At 39.6% G+C, this 26,236-nt stretch overlaps 1 protein-coding gene across 13 annotated transcripts in view; it reads left to right on the top strand.

The window, feature by feature from the left end:
* Positions 1-26,236, top strand: part of NCOA7 (nuclear receptor coactivator 7) — a 151,814-nt gene that overhangs the window by 57,753 nt on the left and 67,825 nt on the right. For all 13 annotated transcript variants that reach the window (XR_007132025.1, XM_047759289.1, XM_047759223.1 and 10 more), the window contains one exon: positions 16,013-16,233. Coding sequence is in view for 12 of the 13 variants with exons in the window: in XM_047759289.1 (XP_047615245.1) it covers positions 16,013-16,233 (221 nt within the window). In the remaining variant the exon portion in view is untranslated. The remainder of the gene's footprint in view (positions 1-16,012; positions 16,234-26,236) is intronic.

The raw sequence follows: 26,236 nt of genomic DNA, 5'->3' as shown, positions 1-26,236 counted from the left end.
GGTCAAATCGGAGCCATAACTGCTGGCCTACACCACAGTCACAGCAATGACAGATCCAAGTGGCATCTGTGACCTACACCACAGCTCACAGCAACACCAGGTCCTTAACCCACTGAGTGAAGCCAGGGATCAAACCTGTGTCCTCATGGATACTAGCTGGGTTCGTACCGCTGAGCCACAACAGGAACTCAGAGGTATCTTTTCTTCTCTCACTGTATGTTCTCCTCTACTTATCCCCTTCTCCTTATTTATTTATTTTTTTTCACATTTGTGACAATAAGCCCAGAACTAGGGGATGGGAAAAAGCTGAGACTCAAACCCAGAGTTTCCCTTTGGAGGTAGCACAAGGAATGGGGTTGCAGTTATCCACATATTAACATATTTTCTCTTTGTTGCCCTTATAAAAAACTGTAAAATCCTAATTAAAAATGCAAAGTTCAGGCTAGGGCATGTATAAATTGAGATGAAAACGAGAATGCAAAACTGCATGTTATTAGTTGTAGAGTTGACTCAGGACTACAGTTGACCTTTAAACAACATGGATTTTTAAACAACATGCTTGATCCACTTATATGCATATTTTTTTCAATAAATATGCAGTCAGCCTTCTGTGTCTGTGGATCCTGCATCCCTGGATTCATCCAACTGTGACTCAAAAAACTTAATACAGGGAGTTCTCCCTGTGGCGCAGTGGGGTCAGCAGTGTCTCTACAGCACCAGGACACAGGTTCAATCCCTAATCAGGAGTGGAGCACATACCAGTTCCCTAGGTGACAAAGGCCTTCCTAACCTTTAGTTTTAAAATAATATATCAGGACTTCACATCTTAGATAAAAGGAACACTGAAAAATGTAGTGTTAGGTGGCCAGGGTTAGCTCAGTTGGTTAGAGTGTGGTACTAATAATAAAAAATGTAGTGTTACCATCTTTAACATCCATAAAAGCAATTTATTGCAGTGACTGTCAGTGAAAAGAGGATATGATGCCAAAATAGGACTCAGTTAAAGACATTCTGCAGTAGGCCAACACACTATAGCACCAGACTACAGCTTCCTGATGATCTGAATTGACCTAAGAATAAAACTTTATGCTCTCTGTAGCAAAAAATGCAAAGAGTGACCCTAGGGACCAAAGCGGTGGTGTCAATGAATGGATGACAGGTAGTAGCTGCCAGGCTAAGGTGGCGGGAGGGGGTGACGACACAGCATGGAAGGAAGAGACTGGTGACTGGACAGCACTTGCCTTTTCAGGGCAGGGAGGCTGCTGTCACTCTGCTTTGTACTGTTTTGCCACATGGGGCTCTAATCCATCACAGGTTCATCTTTTTATTCTTCAAGGTGAGCCTGAAATCTAGATTTTATTGTGAAATGTCCCCACTTTAAGTATTCATCATTTGGTCTTTCAGATTTTTAGAAAATGCTTGTGGCCCAAGCAGAACTTGCCAGCAGGCGTCCAGTCATCCAGCTCTCATCAAAGGAAGGCTGTTTTTCACACAAGGCTTTGTCAGCCTTACCTCATCTTCTCTGCTGTGCTCAAGATTGGCTCTCTGGCCAAGTCTAGAATCTGGTATTCTGTGATTCTTCAGCACGAGCTGGGTGTCCAACTAAGCAATTCAGTTCTGACACCAACAGCTTTGAGTCAGTGTCAGACTCCGCTGGTTTAAGGGCTCATTTTCTCAAGACTGCCCTCACTCCAGATGCTCCTTATCAGTTCCACATCCCTGGTCAGTCATACACACAGCCAACTTGGCTGCAGATTTGGGGGTTCCTGTGATTCCCCTTCTTGGTTTTGAATTTGCTAGAATGACTCGCAGAACTCAGGAAAACACTTTACCAGTTTTTTTTTTTTTTTATAAAGGCTGTAACTCAGGAACAGAGCGACAGAAGACAAGCATAGGGCAAAGTATCCAGGTGGGGATGAGGAGAGCTTCCCTGTGCTCTGTGGGTGTGTCACCTCCTAGAATACCAGTGTGTTCACCGGCCTGGAAGCTCTCTGAACTCTCTCATTTAAGGGCTTTTAGAGAGGCTTCATTGGGTGGGCATGATTGATTGGATCATTGGCCATTGGTGATTGAACTCTCTAGGCCTTCTCCTCTCTCTTCTTTCTCTTGAGGTCTGGGAGCGGGGCTGAAAGTTCCAAGATTCTAATCAAGTCTTGGTGCTTCAGGTGACCAGCCTTTATTTTGAAGCTATCTAGGCTCACTCCCTTCCCAGGCTCCTCCCCACGCAGACCAGGAGCTATCTGATTAGCATACAAAGACATTCTCATCTCTCAGGAGATACCAAGTATTCTGGGAATTCCATGCCGGAAACCAAGGGAGGAAAAAGGTCAAATAGTATTTTTTATCAAACCACAGGTCTTCTTTTTTGTTTGGTTAAGAACAAACTATTATACTTGAGCGATGACCACTGATGAGGTTTTTTGAAGGTCCTGACCAAGACTGCCATGTGGTCAGAAGATCTTTATGCTACAGATGGGCCCTCGGATACAGGAAAGCAAGGCCAGGATTTTTCTTCAAAAATCTGTTTGGTTCACCCTTACACATGAATTAGCCCAGAGTTTTATACTAATTTTAGGAGGGAATAATTTCAAATTAGGTATTACTAGTCTCCCACTCCCTAAGGCCTATTTTTTAAATTTTTTATTAAAGTATAGTTGACTTACAGTGTTGTGCTAACTTCTGCTGTTCAGCAACGTGATTTAGTCATATATATATATAGTTTATATATGTATATATATATATACATTCATTTTTTAAAATATTATTTTCCTGGAGTTCCATCGTGGCTCAGTGGTTTTAACGAACCCCGCTAGTATCCATGAGGATGTGGGTTCGATCCCTGGCCTGTCTCAGTGGGTTAAGGATCTGGCATTGCTGTGGTGTGGGTCACAGGCACAGCTCGGATCCTGCATTGCTGTGGCTGTGGCATAGGCAGGCAGCTACAGCTCTAATTGGGCCCCTAGCCTGGGAACCTCCATATGTCACGGGTATGACCCTAAAAAAGACAAACAAACAAAAAAACACCTAAGTATTCTTTTCCTAAATCCTATTTTTGAGCGATGTCACTTCCCAAGGACACAACTTGTATATATTAATTGCAAACAATACATTTACATACTGGGTGTAGACCAGCTGAATTGTGGGCATCTGCCAAAATAATTTGAAAAATTTTATGCCTCATAGAAGGTTGTTCTTTCTGCAAGTACCTATAACGATAGGAGTTATGAGGCCATGTCTAGTTTATGACACTGAAATGACATTATCGTAAAAGGCTAAGTATATGTGTATGTTTAAAGTTGTTTGAAAGCAGTTAAAAATTATTAGAATATATTTTAAAAGCTGGAAGGGGGAGAGAAGTTGTTAGAGCATATTATAATTTTATGCCACTCATAATTATTTTCTGTCAGCAGACCATGTCTTCTGATCATAAATATTATAGCTCACTCACTAGGCCTTCAGAAGAATGTTAATTTATATACTAAATTGATTGTTTTCAGGATTGTGTTTTTTTAAAAAAAGCCTATTTTCCTTCCATGTTTCTACTTTAAGCAGTTCATAGGGAATTATGTTAAAATCTGAGAACAACATCTCTGGTATTTTTGTGTTTCAGCTTGAAAGTTTCCAAAGGAACTATGCCTTAATTAGTTGCTTGTTTTGCTGTCTTCAATAAATCAGAATTTTCTGTTTCTTCAGAAGTGTGTCCTTGAATTATGTTGCTGTTATACTGAAATATTTTGTTATTGAAATATATATCCCAGTGCTATTGCCTGTAAATGTCACTGGGGAGGCTGAGCATATGATTCATTTTGAGTAAAAAATGTTTTTAAAAATATTTAGGAGTTTTCTTCGTAGTTCAGCAGTTAATAAACCTGACTAGGATCCACAAGGATGCGGGTTCGATCCCTGGCCTTGCTCAGTGGGTTAAGGATCCAGTGCTGCCTTGAGCTGTGGTATAGGTCTCAAACGCAGCTTGGATCTGGCATTGCTGTGGCTGTGACATAGACTGTAGCTCCAATTTGACCCCTAGCCTGGGAATCTCCATATGCTGCCGGGGGCTGGCCCTAAAAAGCAAAAAATAAAAAATAAAAAAAATTTATAACAATTTAACTGACTTTTAAAAAAGATGGGCTTTAGTAAAAGGAAAAAATATTTGGGCATGCTAATGGGCTTTAGTAAAAGGAAAAAATATTTGGAGGATTTCTTGGCTTTGTAAGTCATCATAAACAGAGAATAACTGGTTTCAGTGAAGATTAAGGTAATCAGATATGACAATGTCCATTAAAAATTTTCCTTCCAGTACCTCCCCCTCCACAGGCTGTTTTGCAGTCACCCCACATAACATTAGAGCTTATGTCTGTAGTATTTTCATTGCACCTTTAGATTTCAGGATAGTCCTGCGTAAACTTTTTTTCCTTGAGAAATAAGTACTTAACTGTCGGTCATCGCCAGCAGTGAACTTTTTCAAGTCACATTGACAATACATTGCATAGGCCTCGTAGTCATTCAGACATGGGAAACTAAGGCACTCCAGCAATAGGCTGCTCAGTTTATGATTATTTATGACGCAAAAGCTGACTTAGCCAGTGTGGCAGGCTGAATAATGACCCCCAGAGCTATCCAGGCTCTAATCCCCCAGGACATGGGAATGTTACCTACTCTGGCTAAAAGGCCATGGAGAGATAAGATTAAGGCTCAAGAGTTGGTGAAATTATCCGGATGATCTGGGTAGACTTCTTAAATGCAATCTCAGTGTCCATATAAGAAGGAGGCAGAGGGAGGTCTGACTGCAGAGAAGAATGCAGTATGACATTGAAACCAGATCCTATGCTGCTGGCTTTGAAGATGGAGGAAGGGGCTCGCAGCTGGAAAAGGCAGGGAAAAAGCCTCTTCGGGGAGTGTGGCCTTGCAGCTGATTTCGGACTTCTGACCTTCAGAATTGTAAGAGAATACTTGTGTGTGTTGTTTTAAGCTACCAAGTTTTTGGTAATTCACAACAGCAGCCCTAGGGAGCTACGACAGCGACTTAGTTTGATGCCCTTAAGTTAAATAAACCCTAATATGGTTTATTAAATTAGTATTATAAATAAGAATTTATAATTATTTAAAAGGTGATTTAAAAACTGCCCAATATGTAGTTCTTTCTTAACATTTCCATTTGCAAAAAAAAAATTTTTTTTAATTTTTTTTCAATTTCTATTTGCAGATTTTGGTTGACTTCTGGGTTGCTGTGTTTACCAGCTTATTCATGATTGCTAATCAGTAAAACTGCTAAGATTCTCTGAACACAAGGCAATTCTCTTTATCTCAAGGAGCAAGTTCCCTTTTCTGGTTCCCCTCTTCAGTTTATAGCCGAAGTATATATTACCATTGTCGGTGCTGTTGATTTCCCTGTAACTTTTTTAGGCTGTGACTCAGCATCCTGATTTTTAGAAAAGGGAACCAGACTCCCACATGGGCAATCTATATAGCAACAAAAGCCTGTCTTGTTTCATAAATACAAGGCAAACATTCTACACAGTGGGCATCCATTTTTGTGGCAGTGCCATTGTCATCCTGGTACTGGGGGGAGCATGTAAGGTCCTCTGAAATGTCCATTATGAACCCACCTCCAGGCTCCTCTGAGAGTGTGACACTTTGTTGACGTCCACTCCTGGTACTTGCATGCTGATGACCAGAGTTCCCTAAGATCTGCTGATTCCCTCACTGTTAAAATAGCCCAAAGAAGTCCTGGAAAAGGGATTTTTTTTGGTCTTTTTTTGTTGTTGTTGTTATTTCTCGGGCCGCTCCCGCGGCATATGGAGGTTCCCAGGCTAGGGGTTGAATCGGAGCTGTAGCCACAGGCCTACGCCAGAGCCACAGCAACGCGGGATCCGAGCCACGTCTGCAACCCACACCACAGCTCACGGCAACGCCGGATGGTTAATCCACTGAGCAAGGGCAGGGACCGAACCCGAAACCTCATGGTTCCTAGTTGGATTCGTTAACCACTGCGCCACGACGGGAACTCCGGAAAAGGGAATATTTTGTGGTGTGTCCCCGATTAGCAATCTGTTTAGCAGTCTTTGTTGGAATGCAGTTGTTTTGTGAGGCCAAGGGAAATTGTCTTATGTCTATTCACTTCTATGGGCATATTGCTGGTTGTTGAATTGAAAGCCAAAGGATCTCTTTTTCTAACTGTATTGGTTGTTTGGAACCAGAGTGTTTCCATTTGTACTGATGAATTCTCTTGGAGTGGGGAGAATTTCATTATCAAACTGAAAGTAAAAAAATACATGCACATTTCAAAGGGTGACACTGGGATCAGGTACATTTACAGATTTTTCCAGGGATTACAAATAAATGTCTAAACTTTTTGGTTTTATTTGCTCATAACTCTGAGAATTTTCATTAGGTGAGTGTTTTGGAATTTTTTTTTTCCCTTTTCAGTGATTTCCCCCGCTCTCACCCCACCCCCGGCTTTAAGTTTGATTTTATTTGGCATTTATCCCAGTTGGGAATTTGTAATGGAAACTGAAAACTAACCTTGCATTTGTGACGTCACAAAATGAAAGGGAATACCACAAGTGGTGTTCTCCTAGAAAAAATAGCTTTGTGCTTGTTAATTTATAACAGTTAACAAAAATTAATATTTATGTCCAGTGAGAAGAATGTCTGGAATCTCTCAGATGCCTTTTTTGTGGTATTTTATTGCTTGTTTTGTTACTTCTTTTTCTTTGGTCCCTGAGAAATCCCCAAGTAGTGACAGCAACAGTGGCCCAACCAGGTAGTAACCTCTGGTTATTGAGCTCTTACCGAGAACCAGGCAGGGGTTGTGTTTAATAGTGCAAGTAAACTTTCCCTATACTACTCAGTTTAATCATCAAAAAACCCTGTCTGAGTCGCCATTTCCGTTTCACAGACAAGGAACCTGAGGCTGAGATGTTGTTACTTACCTAATACAGAGTAATGAAGAGTCAAACCCGGAGTTTCTGGCCCACAGCCCGGGTGTGGTCCGTGGCAACACCCCATTTCCCTGAGTCTAGAAATGGCAAGAGTTTGGTTTAAGTAACCAGGAAAAAACAGCCTGGACTCTGAAGATCAGGACAATGCAGTGACAAGGTTGTGGTGGAACAACTCAGAACGAGAACTGAGAGAAGGTCCCCTGAGGGCCACAGACCAGTTCTGCCTTGATAAAGAAGGGAGTTGGGGCTGCAACGCCCCAGTTTGCTGGGATAGAATAAACCCCTGAATGTGATTTAGCGAAATAGTGTCATAGCTGCAGTTGTCTAGTTTTTAAAAGTATACTTGTCTTATAATTACAAAAGTAATATATGTGCTTGCTGTACCAAAAAAATGCAGCAACACTAAATTATTTGAAGGTAAAGCAAAAAGTGGCTCCTCTTCGCTCCTTCCCCATTGACCAACCACTGTCCTGACTTTAATTTCTAAACCTGTGAACACAAAGAGCTGAATAGAATAGTTGTTGGTCTTGGAGGGGTTTCCTTTATATTTTGTTTTATTTCACAAAAATAGGGTCATGCTGTAATAAATACGGTTCTGTAACTTTTTCAATGAAATAATATTACATGGACATCTTTTATGTTAGAATTCTTATTTCCTTACGGAAGCAATTTGAGGAGAAATCTTCATATTAAAGAAGACTATGGGAGTTCCCTTTGTGGCTCAGTGGTTAACAAATCCAATTAGGAACCATGAGGTTGCGGGTTCGATCCCTGGCCTTGCTCAGTGGGTTAAGGATCCGGCGTTGCCGTGAGCTGTGGTGTAGGTTGCAGACATGGCTCAGATCCCGCATTGCTGTGGCTCTGGCATAGGCTGGCGTTTATGGCTCCGATTCGACCCCTAGCCTGGGAACCTCCATATGCCTCAGGAGCGGCCCAAGAAATGGCAAAAAGCCAAAAAAAAAAAGGTTGTGTGTGAAATCGGTGAGGGTGATCAAAAGGTACAAACTGCCGGTTTTGAAATAAGTTCTGGGGATGTAATGTGCAGCATGGTGGCTATAGTTAATAATACTGTATTGTAGGGGGTTCCCATTGTGGCTCAGCAGGGTAAGAACTCAGCTAGTATCATGAGGATGTGGGTTCAATCCCTGGCCTCATTCAGTGGGTTAAGGATCCTGTGTTGCCGCAAACTGTGGTGTAGGTCACAGATGTAGCTCAAATCTTGCATTGCTGTGGCTGTGGCTGTGGCTGTGGCTGTGGCTGTGGCTGTGGCTGGCAGTTACAATTCTGATTCGACCCCTTGCCTAGAAACTTTTATGTCACAGCTGTGGCCCTAAAAAGACAAAAAAATAAAAATAAAAATAACATATAATACCGTATTGTATATTTTGCAGGTCACTAAGAGAGTAGACCTTAAAAATTCTCATCACAATAAAAAAAATTGTATCTGTATGTGGTGATGGATGTTAACTAGACTTACAGTGGTCATTTTGTAATATATACATATATTGAGTCATTATGTTATATACCTGCAACTAATATAATGTTTTCTGTCACATATCCCAATTAAAAAAAAAAAATAGACGGGGCTATTACATGTGATGTGGGAGGCCACAACTTGAATCTGACCTGCTTGTATGCTTCCAGTGATGGGGCGTTCACTTCTTTATGAGGCAGCCCATTCTGTTATTGTATTGCTCTATTAGAAAGTGATATATGAACTAATGTTTATTTCCCTGTGACTTTCTCTCATTTCTTAATGTGTTCTCTAGAGTTCCACAGACCAAATCTCATTCTCTCTTCTCTAACTGGATAAAATGAGCCACCAAGCGGTATGCTTAAGAAAATTAAAAAATGAAAAAAGGTTTAAAAAAAGAACCCCAAAAACTAAAAGAAAAAAGATTACATTGCCTCCATGACTGGTCAGTTTTGACATTTTCTACTTTTCTTCATGGAGTTATTAGCTCCAAATTGTAGATCAGAGTGTCTTTGCTTTTTTTCTTTTTTTAATCTTTTGTATGTGAAGGGTGTTCTTCCTTGGCCTCTGGATTTTCCCAGGGCTGGAAGCTCTGCAGTGGAGGGAAAACATTATGAGATGTGAGGGAGCATAGGGACGTGCAGACTCTTAGGAAGGTTTAGTTTAAAAAAAAAATAAAAGATTTTTTTTTTTAAGCTCAAAAATAGCTTTAGCACATTTCTTAATCTCAGCCAACTGTTAAAGCCAGACAGGACCTTGAAAATCATGTCAGCCCCTTGCTTTTGTTTACCTTAGAAGTCCTGGAAAGTTTATCTTATTTCCAAAGAAGGTCACAACTGATTACCAGACAGCCAAGCCCAGATCTAACTCTTTCCTTCCTGTGAGCCTGCTCTCCATTGAAACCCACTAGATTGCCAAACCATTTTCCCCAAAATAGTTCAAAGAATTTCCAAAGTCCAGTGGATTTTATTTTAAAGTCAGGATATGCACATATGCCATAGGATATTTTTTGGAGAGGTCCTGGGAGGCCCTTTGGCCATTGTGATTCCTGTTCCACAACTTAACTAAGCCCTGTGACCTTGCAAAATGGCCCTGATTTTTCTCCGCCTTCCTTTTGTTACCTGTAACATGGAGATAAGATTGCCTATCTCCTTGGCCTTTTGTGAGGGTGGGATAATATTTGTAAAGTACATAACACAGTGCCTGGTTCCCTGGTCAACTCAATAGGAGTTGCTGTCAGAAGAAAGCTCTTTCAGCCTTTTCATAATCGTTTTTTTTTTTAAGTAAAACTCAGTTTTAAAAAATCTGACAATATGAGTTTAAGTAAAACTCAGTTTAAAATATCTGACAATATTAAATTACTGTGGGAAGGAGACTTGAAAGATTAAATACCTAAAAAAAATTTTTGTACCGACTGTTTTATGTGGTTTAAAATCCAAAATATACAAAAGAGAACACAGTGAAAAGTAATTTTTCTCACTCTTTTCCCACAGTGACTACCTTTCTTTTGCTGGAAACTCACTTGACCAATTTTTTTTGTTGCATTCTTATAGATATATTCTATGCGCATACTCAATAAGCTTTAAATATGAAATGATCTCTATTTTCCCTCTTCACTCTAGACTCTTAACTAATAAAGCTAGCTGTTGAGTCAGAAGCTCTAGGTCAATACTATCCTGTACTTTCTATGATGATGAAAGTGTTCTATACCTGTGTTGTTCAGTATAGTGCATGAGCACCTGAGTCTCTTAAGTTCTTAAAATATGGCTCTTGCAGATGAAGAACTGATTTTAAAATTTTTATTTAATTTTTATTAAATTTAATAACCACAGGTGGCTAGTTAGTGGCCTCCACATTAGACAATGGTGTGCTAGGTACTTAAGTCTATAGCACTTTTTAAAAAAACACGTGGACATCAAATTTTGCAATTAAGGAAAGAGTTATACAGAACCATTGGTTTAATATTAATGATATGAGTCCACTATTTAATGCATTTCCAATTACATGTGGCTAATTTATTTTCTTTTTAAGTATCTAAATAAGGAGATGGTAGTTTATTTTTGAGAACATGTTGCCAATCAGAGAAAGCTGTGATGGAGTTCCCTTATGGCATAGAGAGTTAAGGATCTGGTGTTGTCTCTGCAGTGGCTGGGGTTTCTGCTGTGGTGTGGGATTGATCCCTGGCCTGGGAACTTCCATATGCTGTGGGCAAGACCAAGAGAAAAAAAGAAAAAAAGAAAAATGAGAAATGGCGTGTTTGTAGGGGAACGGATCTCAAACAAATCAGAACATATGCCTCATTCATCCATTTACCTATTCAAAAAGTATTTATTATCTGATGTCTACCATGCATAGGAGTATGGCATTTAACAAAACGTGGATAGGGAGTTGCTGTCATGGCTCAGTGGTTAATAAACCCACCTAGGATCCATGAGGATATGGGTTCAATCCCTGGCCTCACTCAGTGGGTTGGGGGTCCAGCGTTATTGTGAGCTGTGGTGTAGGTCACAGACATGGCTCAGATTCTGGGTTTTCTGTGGCTGTGGTGTAGGCTGGCAGCTGTAGCTCTGATTCTACCCCTAGCCTGGAAACTTCCATATGTTGCAGGTGTGGCCCTAAAAAAACAAACAAAAAAATTAAAAACCAAACTTGGACAAATCCCTGACCTCATGAAGCTTTCGCTCTAGTGCTAATGAAAACTTCCTGCCTCCACTTGGTGCCTTTTGGTGTTGTGTTCCACTGGATATCAATGAGCAATAGAAGAGACCTCTGCAGAGACAGAGAAAGGAGCTTGCTCCAGGCCCTGGCTTTCTCTGAACTTCCTTTAGTAAATGAAAAAGCTTCAAAGGAAAACAGTTTTTATTTAGCTACTAAAAAAGTCTTTCTTTAGCAGTATCACCTTACTGATTTCTTCAGTTGGCGAACTCCTTGTTAGGATATGAGTAGGAAAAAAAATGAGGAGTGCATGTGTCTTTCAACTGCATACAATTTTAATGTAAAAAGAGCCAAGAGATTCCAAAATAAGCTCTTTAATATTCCTTTATGGAAGGTATGTATAGGAAGCTCAGAATCATGATGGGGTGGGGGACATACTGCCTTATTCTTCTGCTCTTGGGGAAGTTGCCCCTAGTTTACATTCTTTCCCCCAAACATCGATTACTTTTGAGTGTTGGCATTTCACTGGATTTAACTGTTATTCTTTTTACTTTTCTGTATTTTCAAAATTTCCTAGCATGAACATGTATTATTTTCATAATAAAACAAAGAACAATAAATTATATTTTAAAAAAAGCTTAATCAGAGAGATGATGAAACCCTGAAATCATTCCATGGGAGCAGATACCAAGAAGAGAAGGTGAATTTGAGAAAGATTCAGGAAATAAAATTGACAGGGCTTCATTACAGTGGTGAGAGGAGATTGAGTGATAAACACTTGTTTTATGTAATTGTGACCTATTTTTTAAAAAGACAAATGTATCATCACAAAGGACTTTAGATTTTTAGTTTTGGGGGGATTTTTTTTGCATTCACAGATATGAAATATTAAATATGTCTCATTATTTTCTTTCCTTTTCTTTACAGCCACACCTGTGGCATACGGAAATTCCTGGGCCAGGGATTGAATCTCTGCCATAGTTGTGGCAGTGCAAGATCCTTTAACCCATGGCAATGGGCCTGGAATCAAACCTGTACCTGCACAGCAACCTGAGCTGCTGCAGTCAGATTCTTAACCCATTGAGCCACAGCAGAAACTTCTGTCTCAATATTTTCAATCTGTTTGAAATGATTTGCCAGGTATATTTTTTTAGGCCACCAAATAAACATGTGCATTTGGAGGGGTCATTAAAAAAGCTTGGGTGACATAAAGGGAGTTTATTTTCTTATATAACCTTTTGATTCCAGTTTACCTTAGTTTAGTGATAACAAAACCGTTTTGTGAGAATGTCTTACAATGACAGATATTGACTTAAAGAACAAAAGAGAAGGCCTAAAAGATAAAAGCCTAAAAATGAATGTTTGAAGAACATTAACGGGTTCCATGTTCATTAGATTGGCAGTTCATCCTCCTTAGAAAAGGTGTCAGAGGTGTTAAAAATGTATTTCCATGCTTTGAAGAAGGATTTTACGGTGGGCTTCCAGAATTCACATCTGATTGCCAGTTACAACATCAGAATGTTTCACTCATATTGATCACCCCCAGAGAAACAAATTCTCATGAGTTCTCTAGTCAAAACAAAAGATGTAGCTGGTTGTAAAATTACTGAAGTATTAAGGTGAACTCTGTCTTCCCTTAAACAAGTTTGGTATTGCTATTTTCTAGCTTTTTTTTTCCTCCCTGAAATAACAACTGCCTTTGGCTATATGGGTTAACAATAACCATCTGTGTGGAAAGGGAGGGAAATGAATGAAACAATGTATCCCATTTTTTAAATTTGCCTGTGAAAATCAGTCTCTCATGAGATGTCCCCAAACAGTGCTGCTGTTCATCAAAACATGTGCCCCAGATCTGAGTGAGTTTAATTATTGTGGGGACAGTGAAATGAGGACATTTAAATTAGCTTACAGTGGAAAAATTCAGAAGATTAAGAAGCAACAGTATATCTCAGGCTGCATAGAACTCCTTTTTTAAGTCTCTTTTCTTTCCTCCCCAAAGAATCTTTTTTGGAAGTAGCCAGTAACATTTATCTCAGGCATGTTTTTCTTAAACCAATTTATCTGAACAAGATCTGCATGTCCTTCTGGATACAGAGATCAGCTCTTTGTAGAGACCTCCCTAAGCAAAGAGCTGATCTCTGTATGGTTTCTAGGTTACTGCATGTTAATTTCAGCCTTGTACAGAAATCTTGATCAAGAGAAATCATCTTATTAGGAGTATTATCTGACTCACTTTTGCAAGGAGCCACCTACTCTTTTACCAGAAAAAAAAAAAAAGTTTAAAATCTGAAGATAGAAGATAAAAATGTTTACTAGATACAGTTTTTTTTTTTTTATGAGTTTCCAATTTTGTTTAGTTTGTGTTCTTGTTTGCTTTGCTTGTTTTTTAACAGGTAAACCTAAAGAAATAGCTAAACCAAGAGGTGGGGAATACATTCATCTAAGATTTTTTTTTTTCCAGCTGTTCTTTCTCCTAGCCATGTACTCATTTATTCGCCAGTGAAAAATCTAAGAACTTGGCTGCTCAGTGTTCAATGAATAACAGCTAGTTGAAATATTTTGTTAGAACATGGGACCATTATCTCAAAAGCTGAACGTGTTGTATATGGAACCATGTGTCGTTCTCGTGTCTTCAAATGATTGGGTATATTCTGTTTCTCTTGGTTTGTGTTCTACTGTTGACACATTATTTCAGTTTATTTTTTTATTTTATTTTTTTTTTGTCTTTTGTTGTTGTTGTTATTGTTGTTGTTGCTATTTCTTGGGCCGCTCCCGTGGCATATGGAGGTTCCCAGGCTAGGGGTTGAATCAGAGCTGTAGCCACCGGCCTATGCCAGAGCCACAGCAATGCAGGATCCGAGCCACGTCTGCAACCTACACCACAGCTCACGGCAACACCGGATCGTTAACCCACTGAGCGAGGGCAGGGACCGAACCCGCAACCTCATGGTTCCTAGTCGGATTCATTAACCACTGCGCCACGACGGGAACTCCCTCAGTTTATTTTTAAATTTTTAAATTAAAAAAATTTTTTATTTTATCTTTTTGTTCTTTTAGGGCCACGCCCGCTGCATTTGCAAGTTCCCAGGCTAGGGATCAAATCAGAGCTACAGCTGTCTGCCACAGCCACAGCCACAGCCACAGCCACACAAGATTCAAGCTTCATCTGTGACCTACACCACAGCTCACAGCAATGCCGGATCCTTAACCTGCTGAACAAGGCCAGAGGTTGAACCTGCACACTCATGGATCCTAGTCAGGTTCATTACTGCTGAGCCATGAAAGGAACTCCTTCAGTTAATTTTAATGAAAACCCTTTTAGATTACTGAGCCTAGGTGATGGGCCTCTTTAGACTGTTAAATTGATTTTCCAACGTTACAGAGCAAAACAGCATAAAATCAAACCTTGGTCCCTGTTTGATTCTATAGTTATTTCCTTTCTCTCCCAAAACATTTCCTCATCCATTGCCCAACATCACATTCTAGAGATGCTCAAAAGAACAAAGGAGGTAGAAACGTGTGAGAGAAAGCTGACTGCCTAGATAGAAGGGGAGGAAAGGATCCCAATTTTAAAAATGTTTATATATAACCAGACTGCCACATAGAGTAGAAGCCAAGACCCTTATTCTTTACATTCTGGGAAGGTAAAAACATTCTTAAGAAGGACTGCTGAATACAGAGTGACATGACAATTAATCAGAGAGATACACTGGGAGTTCCCTTTGCCGCTCGGTGGTTAACGAACCAGGATCCATGAGGACTTGGGTTCGATCCCTGGCCTCGCTCAGTGGGTTAAGGCTCTGGCATTGCCATGAACTGCGGTGTAGTTTGCAGACGTGGCTAGGATTCCATGTTGCTGTGGCTGTGTCGTAGGCCGGCGGCTGTAGCTCTGATTCGACCCCTGGCCTGGGAACTTCCATATGCCACAGGTGTGGCCCTAAAATAGAAGAAAAAAAAAATCAGAGTGATACATAAATTGGAAAATATTTGGAGTTATTAAATTTCAGTGAATTATGATAAACTTCATCTTTTATGTTTTTGACTCAGGAGTGAAGAATTGAGAACATCAAATATGTTCACTCATGTGTCAATGAACTATTATATTAGTAATCATCACAACTATGTATCGTCATTATGACATTCTCTTTCTCAGGAAGTGCAGCTCTTTCTTCAGTACTGCTATCATATGAATAAAGGAAAAGAATTACGCAGACCTGAACCATTTCACACCTGGCCAAACCTTTATACTCAGTGTGTGAGCCAATTACAAGGGATTTGTTTTCATAAATGTGCTTGCCCATCAGACCAGAGGTACTTTTGAAACAAGAAACACTTTTTAAAGTGTTGGAATGACTGGTCAATGGGGACCTGCTGTGGGGAGCTCTGTCCAGTATGCTGTGATAGTACATATGGGAAAAGAATCTGAAAAAGAATGTATGTATACGTGTGTGTGTGTGCACGTGTGCATGCGTGTGTGTGTGTGTGTGTGTGTATAACTGAATCACTTTGTCATATGGCAGGAACAATCACAACATTGTAAATCAGCTATACTTCAATAAAATTTTAAGAAGTAAAAAAAGTGTAACACACCAAACATGGCATTATAGTAGGGTAACTATATATTTGGATAAAAAAATACTCAACTTTTTGTAGCCCATAGAAGAATCTAGTTTTTCCTTAAGTCTAGAGCATTTCCCAGTAATTTTTTGAGACACAAGTATCGAGGACTTAAAACTGAGGGAAAGCCACAGATCACCACAGAAGAATTGTTAAGTAATTAGAAATGAAAAAAAATAAATAATAACAGGAAAGTCTAACTAACAATAATATAAAGAAAATGTTTTCAATATCAGTTTCTCGAAGCCCAATAGCATGGAATTAGCATAATTTCTCCTAGCAAATTATTTCTCCCATCTTTTTCCTTTTTTCCCCTCATTCCTAGACTGAAAAAGAAAAAGCAAGCCAAACAAAATGCAGAGACAGCCTCAGCAATGGCCACAAGGACTCATACTGGAAAAGAAGATGCTAACACAGTCATTTTAGAGCAAGACAAGTGCAACATTGCTGTGGAAGAGGAATATATTACTGATGAGAAAAAAAAGAGAAAAAGTAACCAGTTAAAGGAGATCAGGCGTACAGAACTAAAGAGATATTATAGTATTGGTGAGTATTGGTGGCAGTATTTTCATTTTAAAAATCTGTAATAATTTTTAAAAGATGCTAATTTTAACTGGTCATACTATATAACATTATAATTTATCATCATCATCATAGTAACAGTTTATTGAGCAAGTACTAAGTGCCTCCAGCCCTTGTTTTATATACATAATCTTGTATAAAGGGAACAAGTAATATTAGTGTGTCTTGTTTCATTTTATGTTCCCAGCATCTAACACAGTGCCTAGAGTATAGTGTCTGCTCATAATATTTATTAAATGAATGGTCACTTTTCTTGTATGAGAAATACTTTCCCTAGTGTATACAGACATATCCATAAAAGTATTGATAGAAATGCCTGCACTGTTTGGTATCAGCCAGGCAATAGGAGATGGAAGAGACAGGCTTAGGAGTTTCCATCGTGGTTCAGCAGAAATATATCTGACTAGTATCCATGAGGAAGCAGGTTCGATCCCTGGCCTCACTCAGTGGGTTAAGGATCCAGTGTTGCTGTGAGCTGTGGTGTAGGTTGCAGACACAGTTTGGATCCCATGTTGCTGAGGCTGTAGCATAGGCTAGTGGCTATACCTCCAATTCAACCTCTAGCTGGAAACCTCCATATGCCTATGAAGACTTGGTAGTTGAATTAAGGGGACTCATAAAGTGAGTCCACAGTGTATATGGTTTCTGAGGCTAGTTGTTGTATCTGCTGCTGCATTAGCACAAATGGCAGGTCTGGCATCACAGAGGTGACAATCCTGTCTTAATTTACCATCTGTCTCATTCCTGCTGCTCCTGTCACATGCAGACCTGGAGTAGGTTCAAAAGAGAATGCAAAGAAAGGGAACCTGGAGATGAAACTAACTTGGTATGGCATCCAGGTTATGGTGTTCTTGACATGGCTAGGCTCAGAGAGAGGAGACGAAGGAGGTCTCTGAGAACAAACTGCCATCCAGTATATGAAGCCTGTCTTGTAGCAGGGACTTGGTCCACAGAGCTCCAAGCTTGGTCCCAGTAAATGCCAGAGTTACTGGTTACCAAGAGACATATCTTGTCTCTGTGTTTAGTATAATTTTCTACTAGTGCTCATCAAAGATAAAATGGGCTGCCATTGGAAGAACGTTTTGATGACGTTTCTCCAACAGAGGCGCATGGGTGTTTGCAGTGGAGAGCCTGTGGTTTGTAGCATTCCAGTGGGTTCCTGTGATTATGTCACATATTACATGGCTTTATTGATGCTTTTAATCTGAAGCCATTCACATTTTGTAGAAAACTGTAACTGTCAACCTAATGAAAGAGATTTCTGGGTGCTTACTAAACTTCCTCTTTAAAGTGTTGAGGATTATCCCTTATTTCCTAAGAGGGAAAGAGAAGTAAGGAAAATTCCATCTCTCATATTTTACATATGATTTGTACACATGGGACATTTGCAAATGTGTAGTTTTTACAGTTGTGCATTTATTTTTTTTTATTTTTTATTTATTTTTTTGGTCTTTTTGCCATTTCTTGGGCTGCTCCCGCGGCATATGGAGGTTCCCAGGCTAGAGGTCTCATCGGAGCTGTAGCTGCCAGCCTACGCCAGAGCCACAGCAATGAGGGAACCGAGCTGTGTCTGCGACCTACACCACAGCTCACAGCAACGCCGGATTGTTAACTCACTGAGCAAGGGCAGGGATCGAACCGCAACCTCATGGTTCCCAGTCGGATTCGTTAACCACTGCACCATGATGGGAGCTCCCAGTTGTGCGTTTAAAATACTATCTTTTCTCATCCTACTTTAACTGCTGTTGCTTATGAAGTATTTTAAAATGGAGACATTTTGCTCCATAGGGTTTCCCTGAAAGAGGCTGATCAAGTCCTATCCATTGAGGTTGCTTTCTTCATGATGCTTTGCTAACTGTGGATGCTATACTAGGATAGCTTTTTAACATGCTGCACTCTGTTGGATGTATAACGCTTTGAGTCTGAAACAATGCCCTTCACTCTACTCTTTACCTAAGAAATTCCTACCAGATAATTTGCAAAATCTCCTCAGTCATCATTCCTTCCAGGAAGCCCTCCATGAAGGGAAGAAGTTAACTTCCCTTCTGCATTATCATCATGGATTTATCTATCTGCTTTCCTGTTTAGGGCTGTCATGGCATGGACCCCATATTATTAGCTTCATGTAGTATCTGCATTACAGGTGCTCTTTAAATGTGCACTGAGTGGATGAATTATATACACAGATAAATGAATACTCTGATTCATTTGAATTTCTTGAAAATTCTGGAAGGATATAGGCTGTACAGTACATTAGCTGGGTCAAAATTATTCTGTGAATTTATTTGGTGATAATACATAAAGAGATGCCATCAAAACTTTTTATCTTCTTTCGAGAATGGCAATGATAACTGATTTGGAGGTTTGAGGCACTTCCTTAAAAGAATACAGTATTTATAGAAAACTATTAGATTCCTTGTCCCCTTTCGCATCTGACTCTAGGTGGTCAACACTGGTGCTGGCAGGTTAGCTTGCTCTCACAGGGCTGACCTGGCATAGTCCCTTGATTCCCATCCCAGATGTTGTCCTGTACCACTAGGTGGAGCGTTAGACCTCAAGTCAAAAATAATCCAATTCGAGTTCTTTTTGGTATCTCTAATCTGGGGAGGAGAGATGCTAAAATGGGAGGATCTTGTCAGCCACATTAAAGATTTAGACTTTATCTGGTATCAGTGGGAAGCCTTTGGGTGAATTCCATTAACCCTCTATTTAAGAGGATAAATCTAAGGACAGTGGGTGGAAGTGAACCTGAAGGCAGGTTGTGCTTGTTGGGATTTGGGCAGAGGAGAAATAGCACCTGAAGAAGAGATTTTGTTCATAGAGACAGCAGTATTTTGTGACCAGTGTAGTATACGAGGGAGAAAAAGAACAGAATCAAGAATTGACAAACTAGAAAACTCAGAAAGAAAGGAGAAAAATAATGAATTTGCGTGTGGAGGTGTTTTAGAAGTACCAAGTGGATTTGTCTAGAGGGGCCTGGATCCCAGGTGAAACGGCTGGAAATTGCTACTTAAGGTGTTAGATTAAATATGTGCAGAAGAAGTAATCCAAGGAATGCACAGAAAGTTAAAACAAAGAGTTAATAGATGGCAAATGATAATGGATTTATAGAAAAACAGACTGGAAGGATCTATATACAATACATTGATTATTGTTTTCTCTGGGTACAGAATTTACAAGGAAGTTTTGTTTTCATTTTTTTGTACAGTACACATCTAAAAATTATTTTTAATATTAATCAGAAAATTGTTCTGTAATCAATGTGAAAGAAAATAATTATTTTCTGTAGATACCTATTTCTGCATCTATAACAATACCTACCTGATCTAAGGGAGCATATTTTAACAAAATAATGTTTTTTGACTTGTTAACTTAGATTTATCTATGCCTCATATAAGCCTTGGGTAATAGTTCATTACTTTCTCCTTATATTTAGAAGAACACAGCAGCTAAGGTACTGATAAAAGATATTATGGAAAGATTGAGTCACTAGAGTTGCCTTGTAACAAAGCGGTGCCAGTTCTAAGAATGTTTTGTTTTTGAGACGGGAAGCAGGAGAAAGGAAGTAGAGTAATAACATTGAGGCAGATGGCTTCAGATAAATCTAGATCTAACACCTAGTATAGCAGCGTGTACACGGTAAGTAAGCATCCAGATAAAAACTTCTAGAATAAGTGAACTCAACCCTCCTGTTGAGCACAAATACTTGTATTTACTTCCTTAGTCACTTATTCTATTTATTTATATAAGCCCTTAAGTAATTGACAATATATCCTAGTATACTTTTGAAAATTAGCTTTTAAGTTGTAATTAAATTTGGCACAAGTAGGTAGGAATGATTACATACATTTCAGAAGCTGTTTGGTCCATATTACAGTATCAAAATATATTAAATGTCAGGAATTATATCCCCAAATTCTTTTGTATTAAAGGAATACATTATTCTTTAATCCTGGAATAGTATACATCTTTGCTTCTATGGATGTGGAGGCAGGAATGAGAATTTTACAAATGTGGATAACTTCTCAGTGGGAAGTCCTTTAACTGAAATGCAGATATGTAAGCGTAAGGCAAAAGAGATAGAGAAATTTTATACATATGGAAGGCAAACCTAAATTGGAATAAAGTATATTATTATGCTTTTGTAGTATTTTAATATAAAAGATTAATACTAAGAATCCTAATAGTAAAGAGGATATTTTAAGAGAATTGGGAGGTTATTTAATAAACAGAAAACACTTAAGTAAGAGTATGGTCAATTTTGTGGTTATGGTTGCACAAATTTATTTAGAGAAAACTTCTTCAATGTAAAGAATGAATTTAGCTTTTCAATAATAAGTCTGTAATGTCTAAATCATTTCAATCATAATTTTCCTTCCCGAGTTTAAAAGAAACTTAAGAGTAAAATCTATGAATTCTCTGCTTTTCATTTGTTAAACATTTGAGGGGTTTATTACAGGATGAAATTAACCAACTACTGAATTATTTCCCACAATGGCAACCCTGACACTTTCCCTCATACAGATTACATTTTTTTTTTGTCTTTTGTCTTTTGTTGTTGTTGTTGTTGTTGCTATTTCTTGGGCCGCTCCTGCGGCATATGGAGGTTCCCAGGCTAGGAGTTGAATCGGAGCTGTAGCCACCGGCCTATGCCAGAGCCACAGCAATGAGGGATCCGAGCCGCGTCTGCAACCTACACCACAGCTCACGGCAACGCCGGATCGTTAACCCACTGAGCAAGGGCAGGAACGGAACCCGCAGCCTCATGGTTCCTAGTCGGATTCGTTAACCACTGCGCCACGACGGGAACTCCCCAGATTACATTTTTTAGGGTATTTTTTAACCACGTATTTGAAGATTTCCTGTCATTTGTATGTGTTTCACAAAGCAAGTTCAGAAAGCCAAAGTTAGGCTATTTTGATAAATTTCATTCCCAAACATAGAAGCAGGTCAAGCCACATACAACAGCATCACTCTTCTGTTTAAAAGTAATGATCATTCTAGTACTTTAGAGCTCAAATTAAAAGATTAAAATGGCCTTCGAAGTGGAAAGAGATATCAAGAACTTAATTCCTATTTTGTAAATTCAGACAGAATATAAACACTTGAGGAACTTGGCTATAAAATAAACTGAAATTATTAGGATGGAAATAATTAGGCCTGTGCTTCTTGGGGCCATCAAGGAAGTCAGATTAATGTTTAAAGTGAAGTTACACCATGAAAACCTAAGTGGTGACCAGGTCCAATCTGAGTGGTGCCCAAAAGATGCTTAGGATTGTTGCAGAAGAAGTGTTAGGAGAGATGTCAGATATGGGAGGCATGAATGAAGAGTCTGTGAATTAAAGGTGTTCTTGGCGAGTAGGTCAGAACAATGGGAATAAGAGATAGTCATCAGACTTAGCATAAGAAGAATGCTTTTGGGAGCTAAAACTCATACCGGACTTAAGAAATCAGAAGAGCTCACCATATTTAGGTAGAATCTTTCTTTTTTTTTTTTTGTCTTTTTGCCTTTTTCTAGGACCACTTCCCGAGGCATATGGAGGTTCCCAGGCTAGGGGTCTAATTGGAGCTGTTGCAGCCAGCCTACACCACAGCCACAGCAATGCAGGGTCTGAGCCCCATCTGCGACCTACACTATAGGTCACAGCAACGCTGGATCCTTAGCCCGCTGAGCAAGGCCAGGGATCGAACCCGCAACCTCATGGTTCCTAGTTAAGCAGAATTAAGGGGGGAACTGCCCTCAGATAAACTGTGGCATGGTTAAATGGTCAAACAAACGAACAACAGGCAAAAAAAAAAAAAAAAAAGAAAGAAAGAAAAGAAAAAAAAAAAGGAAAAAAAAAAGAAAACTTTTTAAAAATGTTGCCTACAAAGGAGCAAAGAAGAGAGGCACAGACTCCTCCACAGTAGTGAAAACCAGAGGAATTAAACCTTCAGAATTGTGAAGAGAGTTGCTTTTCAGGCTCAAAGAGAACAAGAGATATCCTCAGACATACTAAGGTCTCAGAAAACATACTGTTTGTGTCATAGCTCTCCTAAAACAGAGTTAGTGAGAGGAAGGGATATTCTTTTCTGAGATACATGTCAAAATGTAGTCCTCAAGAATGAAAAAATTGGAGTGCCTTGGTGGCACAGCAGGTTAAGGATCTAGGATTGTCTCTGCTGTGGTACAAGTTCATTCCCTGGCCTGAGAACTTCCACATGCTGCAGCTGCCAAAAGAAAAAAAAAAAAGAGACAGAGGGAAAATGTCATTTTATGGAAGAATTGGCGGTCAGCATTGCAACTAGTTAAACACGAAGTGAAAAATACATAAATATGGTTATAAGCATGAATATAAAAAGGCATCGTAATTGTTTTCTTCCAGCTTTATTGAGATAAAATGGACATAACGTTGTGTATACAGCAATTTGATACATGGATATGTTGCAAAATAATTACCACCATAACATTAGCTAACACCTTCTTCTGGTCACACAATTCCATTTCTTCTGTGTGGTGAGAACAGTTAAGATCTACTCTCTTAGCAACTTTTCCATTTCCCTCACACCTTCACAGCCCCTGGCCACCTGGCTGAGAGTGTCACTTAAGGGACCTAAAGGGAACCCCCTCCTTTTCTTCTCACAACTCCAACCCTCCCGTTAACACAGTGTGTTGTAATCCATTTTAGTCATGGAACCCAGCAGCTGTGTCTACTGCTGTCCTGTGAGTTCCGAGTCTAGTCCTGTTATGATCATAGTCGTGGGCATCATGCAAATCTCATTTCCTATCCAGCTTGTCAGAGTGTGAGATCACATTTGTATTATGAGAAATCTTTGTAAAAGAAACACCCAAATGTGGTTTGGGCTGAGGGGAGGACAAGAGATTAGACTAAATAAGGTGAGTGATTTTTCAGTTTGAGTGAGTTTGAAAAATCAAATTAAAAGAATCTATACTTGTATGTGTAACTGGGTCACCATGCTGTACAGTAGAAAATTGACAGAACACTGTAAACCAGCTATAATGAAAAAAACAAAAATCATTATATAAAATAAATAAATACTTAGCCTACCAAAAAAAAGAAAGAAAGAAAGAAAAATCAAATTAGAAGTGAACTGGGGAGTGTGCAAGGGAAAAACACTCAATATATTGCTGGTGGGAGAGTAATGTGGTTGGATTTTTTTTTTTTTTTTTAGAAGGCATTTTGGCCATTTTTATCCAGAGCTTTACTTTTGCATGCCCTTTGACCCAACAATTCTGTTTGCAGAAACTTACCCTAAGGAAATGATCATGAGCATAATAGATTTGACTACAGTGACTATCACTTCCTTGTTTAAAATAGTGGGAAAGTAAAAATAACATAAATAACTTAAAGTGGAATACTCTGTGCCTCTTTTTAATGACGGAGGAACACAGTCAGTCACGTGGGAAATTTTGTAGAAAAGCAGTTTGGCAATAGTGTACAGATCATGACTCTGTTTTTGTTTAAAAGAAGTGAGCTACTGGAGGTGTATTTACCAGAATGCAACATTGGTTCTCTCTCAATGGGGATAAAACGGGTGATTGATATTTTCTTCTTTTGTTCAACTGGTTTTTTGTTTGTTTGTTTGTTTGTTTTTCGGTCTTTTTAGGGTGGCACTCACAGCATATGGAAGTTCCCAGGCTAGGGGCTGAATTGGAGCTGCAGCTGCCAGCCACAGCCACAGCCACCGCAATGCGGGATCCGAGCCATGTCTACAACCTACACCACAGTTCATGGCAACACCAGATCCTTAACCCACTGAGCAAGGCCGGGGTCGAACCCATGTTCTCAGAAATCCTTCCTAGTCAGGTTTGTTACTGCTGAGCCATGGCGAGAACTCCTGTTCAACTGTATTTTAAGATGATTATATATAGGGGTTTTTTTTTCCCCCTTTTTAGGGCCACACCTATAGCATTTGGAGATTCCCATACTGGGGACTGAACTCGAGCTACAGCTGTTGGCCTACACCACAGCTTACAGCAACACTGGATCCTTTACCCACTGAGCAAGGCCAGGGATCGAACCCGCAACCTCATGGTTACTAGTTGGATTCATTTCCACTGTGCCACAACGGGAACTCCGACCATATATAGTTTTGATTCATATAGAACTATTTTTCATAGTTCCTCAACTTTCTCCTAAAGTTTAAATTTACTCAATTAAGCCCTAGATCCATTTATAAAAAAGAAAAACAAAAGCCATTTTGAAAGAGTTTTCAGAAGGTGGGAAAGAGCATGAGAAGGAGAGGAGAAGCAGTATCCAGGCTTGAGGAAAAGCAGAGAGGTTCTGTTCTGGGTGAATATCTCCTGTGGACTAGATGCTTTATTTCATTAATTTCCTACTCATCATGATCTACTGCAGGCAGCAGTAGCCTCCTTTACAAGTGAGAACACCTAGAAGCTGAAAAGCCTGCAAGAGGTCCCACCGAGGGCCAGCATGAAGTAGGGTTCAAGCCCAGCTGTCTGGTACCAAAGCCCGAGTGAAGCCTCCCACATCAGTCTGCTTCCCCTGAATCAACTCTGAGAGAAAATTAAGGCAAAAAGTTAGTAAATAAGATTTTAATGTTTTTTCCACTGCCCCAAGAACATGGTTGGATCTTAGTAAGGAAGAAAAAGTTAGCTATACACGGAATTTCCTTCCTTTTCCCCAGAGCTGTAGTAACTGATGATAAGGTTGAAAGTTCTCTCTGGACTTAACCTCTTGACCTTGTCACATATGTAGTTACATTCAGAACACTCACTGTTCTTACAGCGACATCAAATGTCGATGGAACAACCAAAATAACCTGGTTCTTCGGAGTCAGAGTGAGACTAGTTTATTCATTCCACAAAAAAATTGAGGGCTTGCTCAGAGCCGAGGCAGGTACTGAGCTCTGAGGTAAGAACGTTCTGTGGTGGGCAACTCCTCTGCCCTTCTCCCAGTTGAGGTTTTGCTTCTGTGTGACTCATTTTGGTCAAAGACTGTCGTGCCTGTGTAGTGCTTAAAGGAAGGAAAATAATCCCTGGTTTCCCTTTGTGTCAACAGAGGATGAAATATAGAGTTCCCTGGAGTAGAGGGTTCTTCCTCACAGTCCTGCCCCCTCTACGCTCAGGAGAGGAAGGCTCTTCATGACGTAGCTATTTAAAATTTTATTGTTAACAGTGATTCAGGTATTTTAGAAGTTATGCTTAGAATACTAAATAATAATATTTAATATTTTAGTTGCATTGCATGGGGTGTATAATCACCAGTAAGGTAGATGTTACTTCTTTAATTCCTACCTTTTTTTCTTTCTTTCATTCTTTTCTTTTTTTTTTTTTTTGTCTTTTTAGGCCCAAACCCACAGCATATGGAAGTTCCCAGGCCAGGGGTTGAATCAGAGCTGCAGCTGCTGTCCTATGCCAGAGCCACAGCAATGCCAGATCCGAGCTGTGTCTGCAACCTACACCGCGGCTCATGGCAATGCCGGATCCTTAACCCACTGAACGAGGCCAGGAAGAGAACCTGCATCCTAGTGGATACTAGTTGGATACTTAACCCACTGAGCCACAACAGGTTTCTTCAAAGACATTTATGACTTTACTTTTTACTATTAAATCTTTGATCCATCTGCATTGATTTGAGAGTGATCTGGGTTTTTCTCCAGATGTAAGCTAGTTCACCAACATCACTTCGTAATAATCCTTAAGGTTGCCTGAGCCTTTTCTTCACACACGGCAGAGAGCTTTACACAATCTCACCCTTACACTGACCCTCTGTGGGAGTCCAGTTAGCATTCCTGTTTTACGCCCTGGGAAACTGTCTCTGATTAAGTAAAGTCGCTTGTCCAAGGTCACACTGTGAGCCAGGGACAGAGGGAGACTCTGCCTGATGCCAGAGCCTCCTCTGTAACGTGGAGTTAAGACATTTATGTGAAAACTCAGCCTTTTCTTTCTGCTTTATAAAGGCACTTTTATTTTACATGAAATTCTTTCAATACAACTCTATTT

This window comes from Phacochoerus africanus, chromosome 2 (genome assembly GCF_016906955.1).
Source record: "Phacochoerus africanus isolate WHEZ1 chromosome 2, ROS_Pafr_v1, whole genome shotgun sequence".
NCBI lineage: Eukaryota > Metazoa > Chordata > Mammalia > Artiodactyla > Suidae > Phacochoerus > Phacochoerus africanus.
This window is presented reverse-complemented; position numbering and strand designations above follow the sequence as displayed.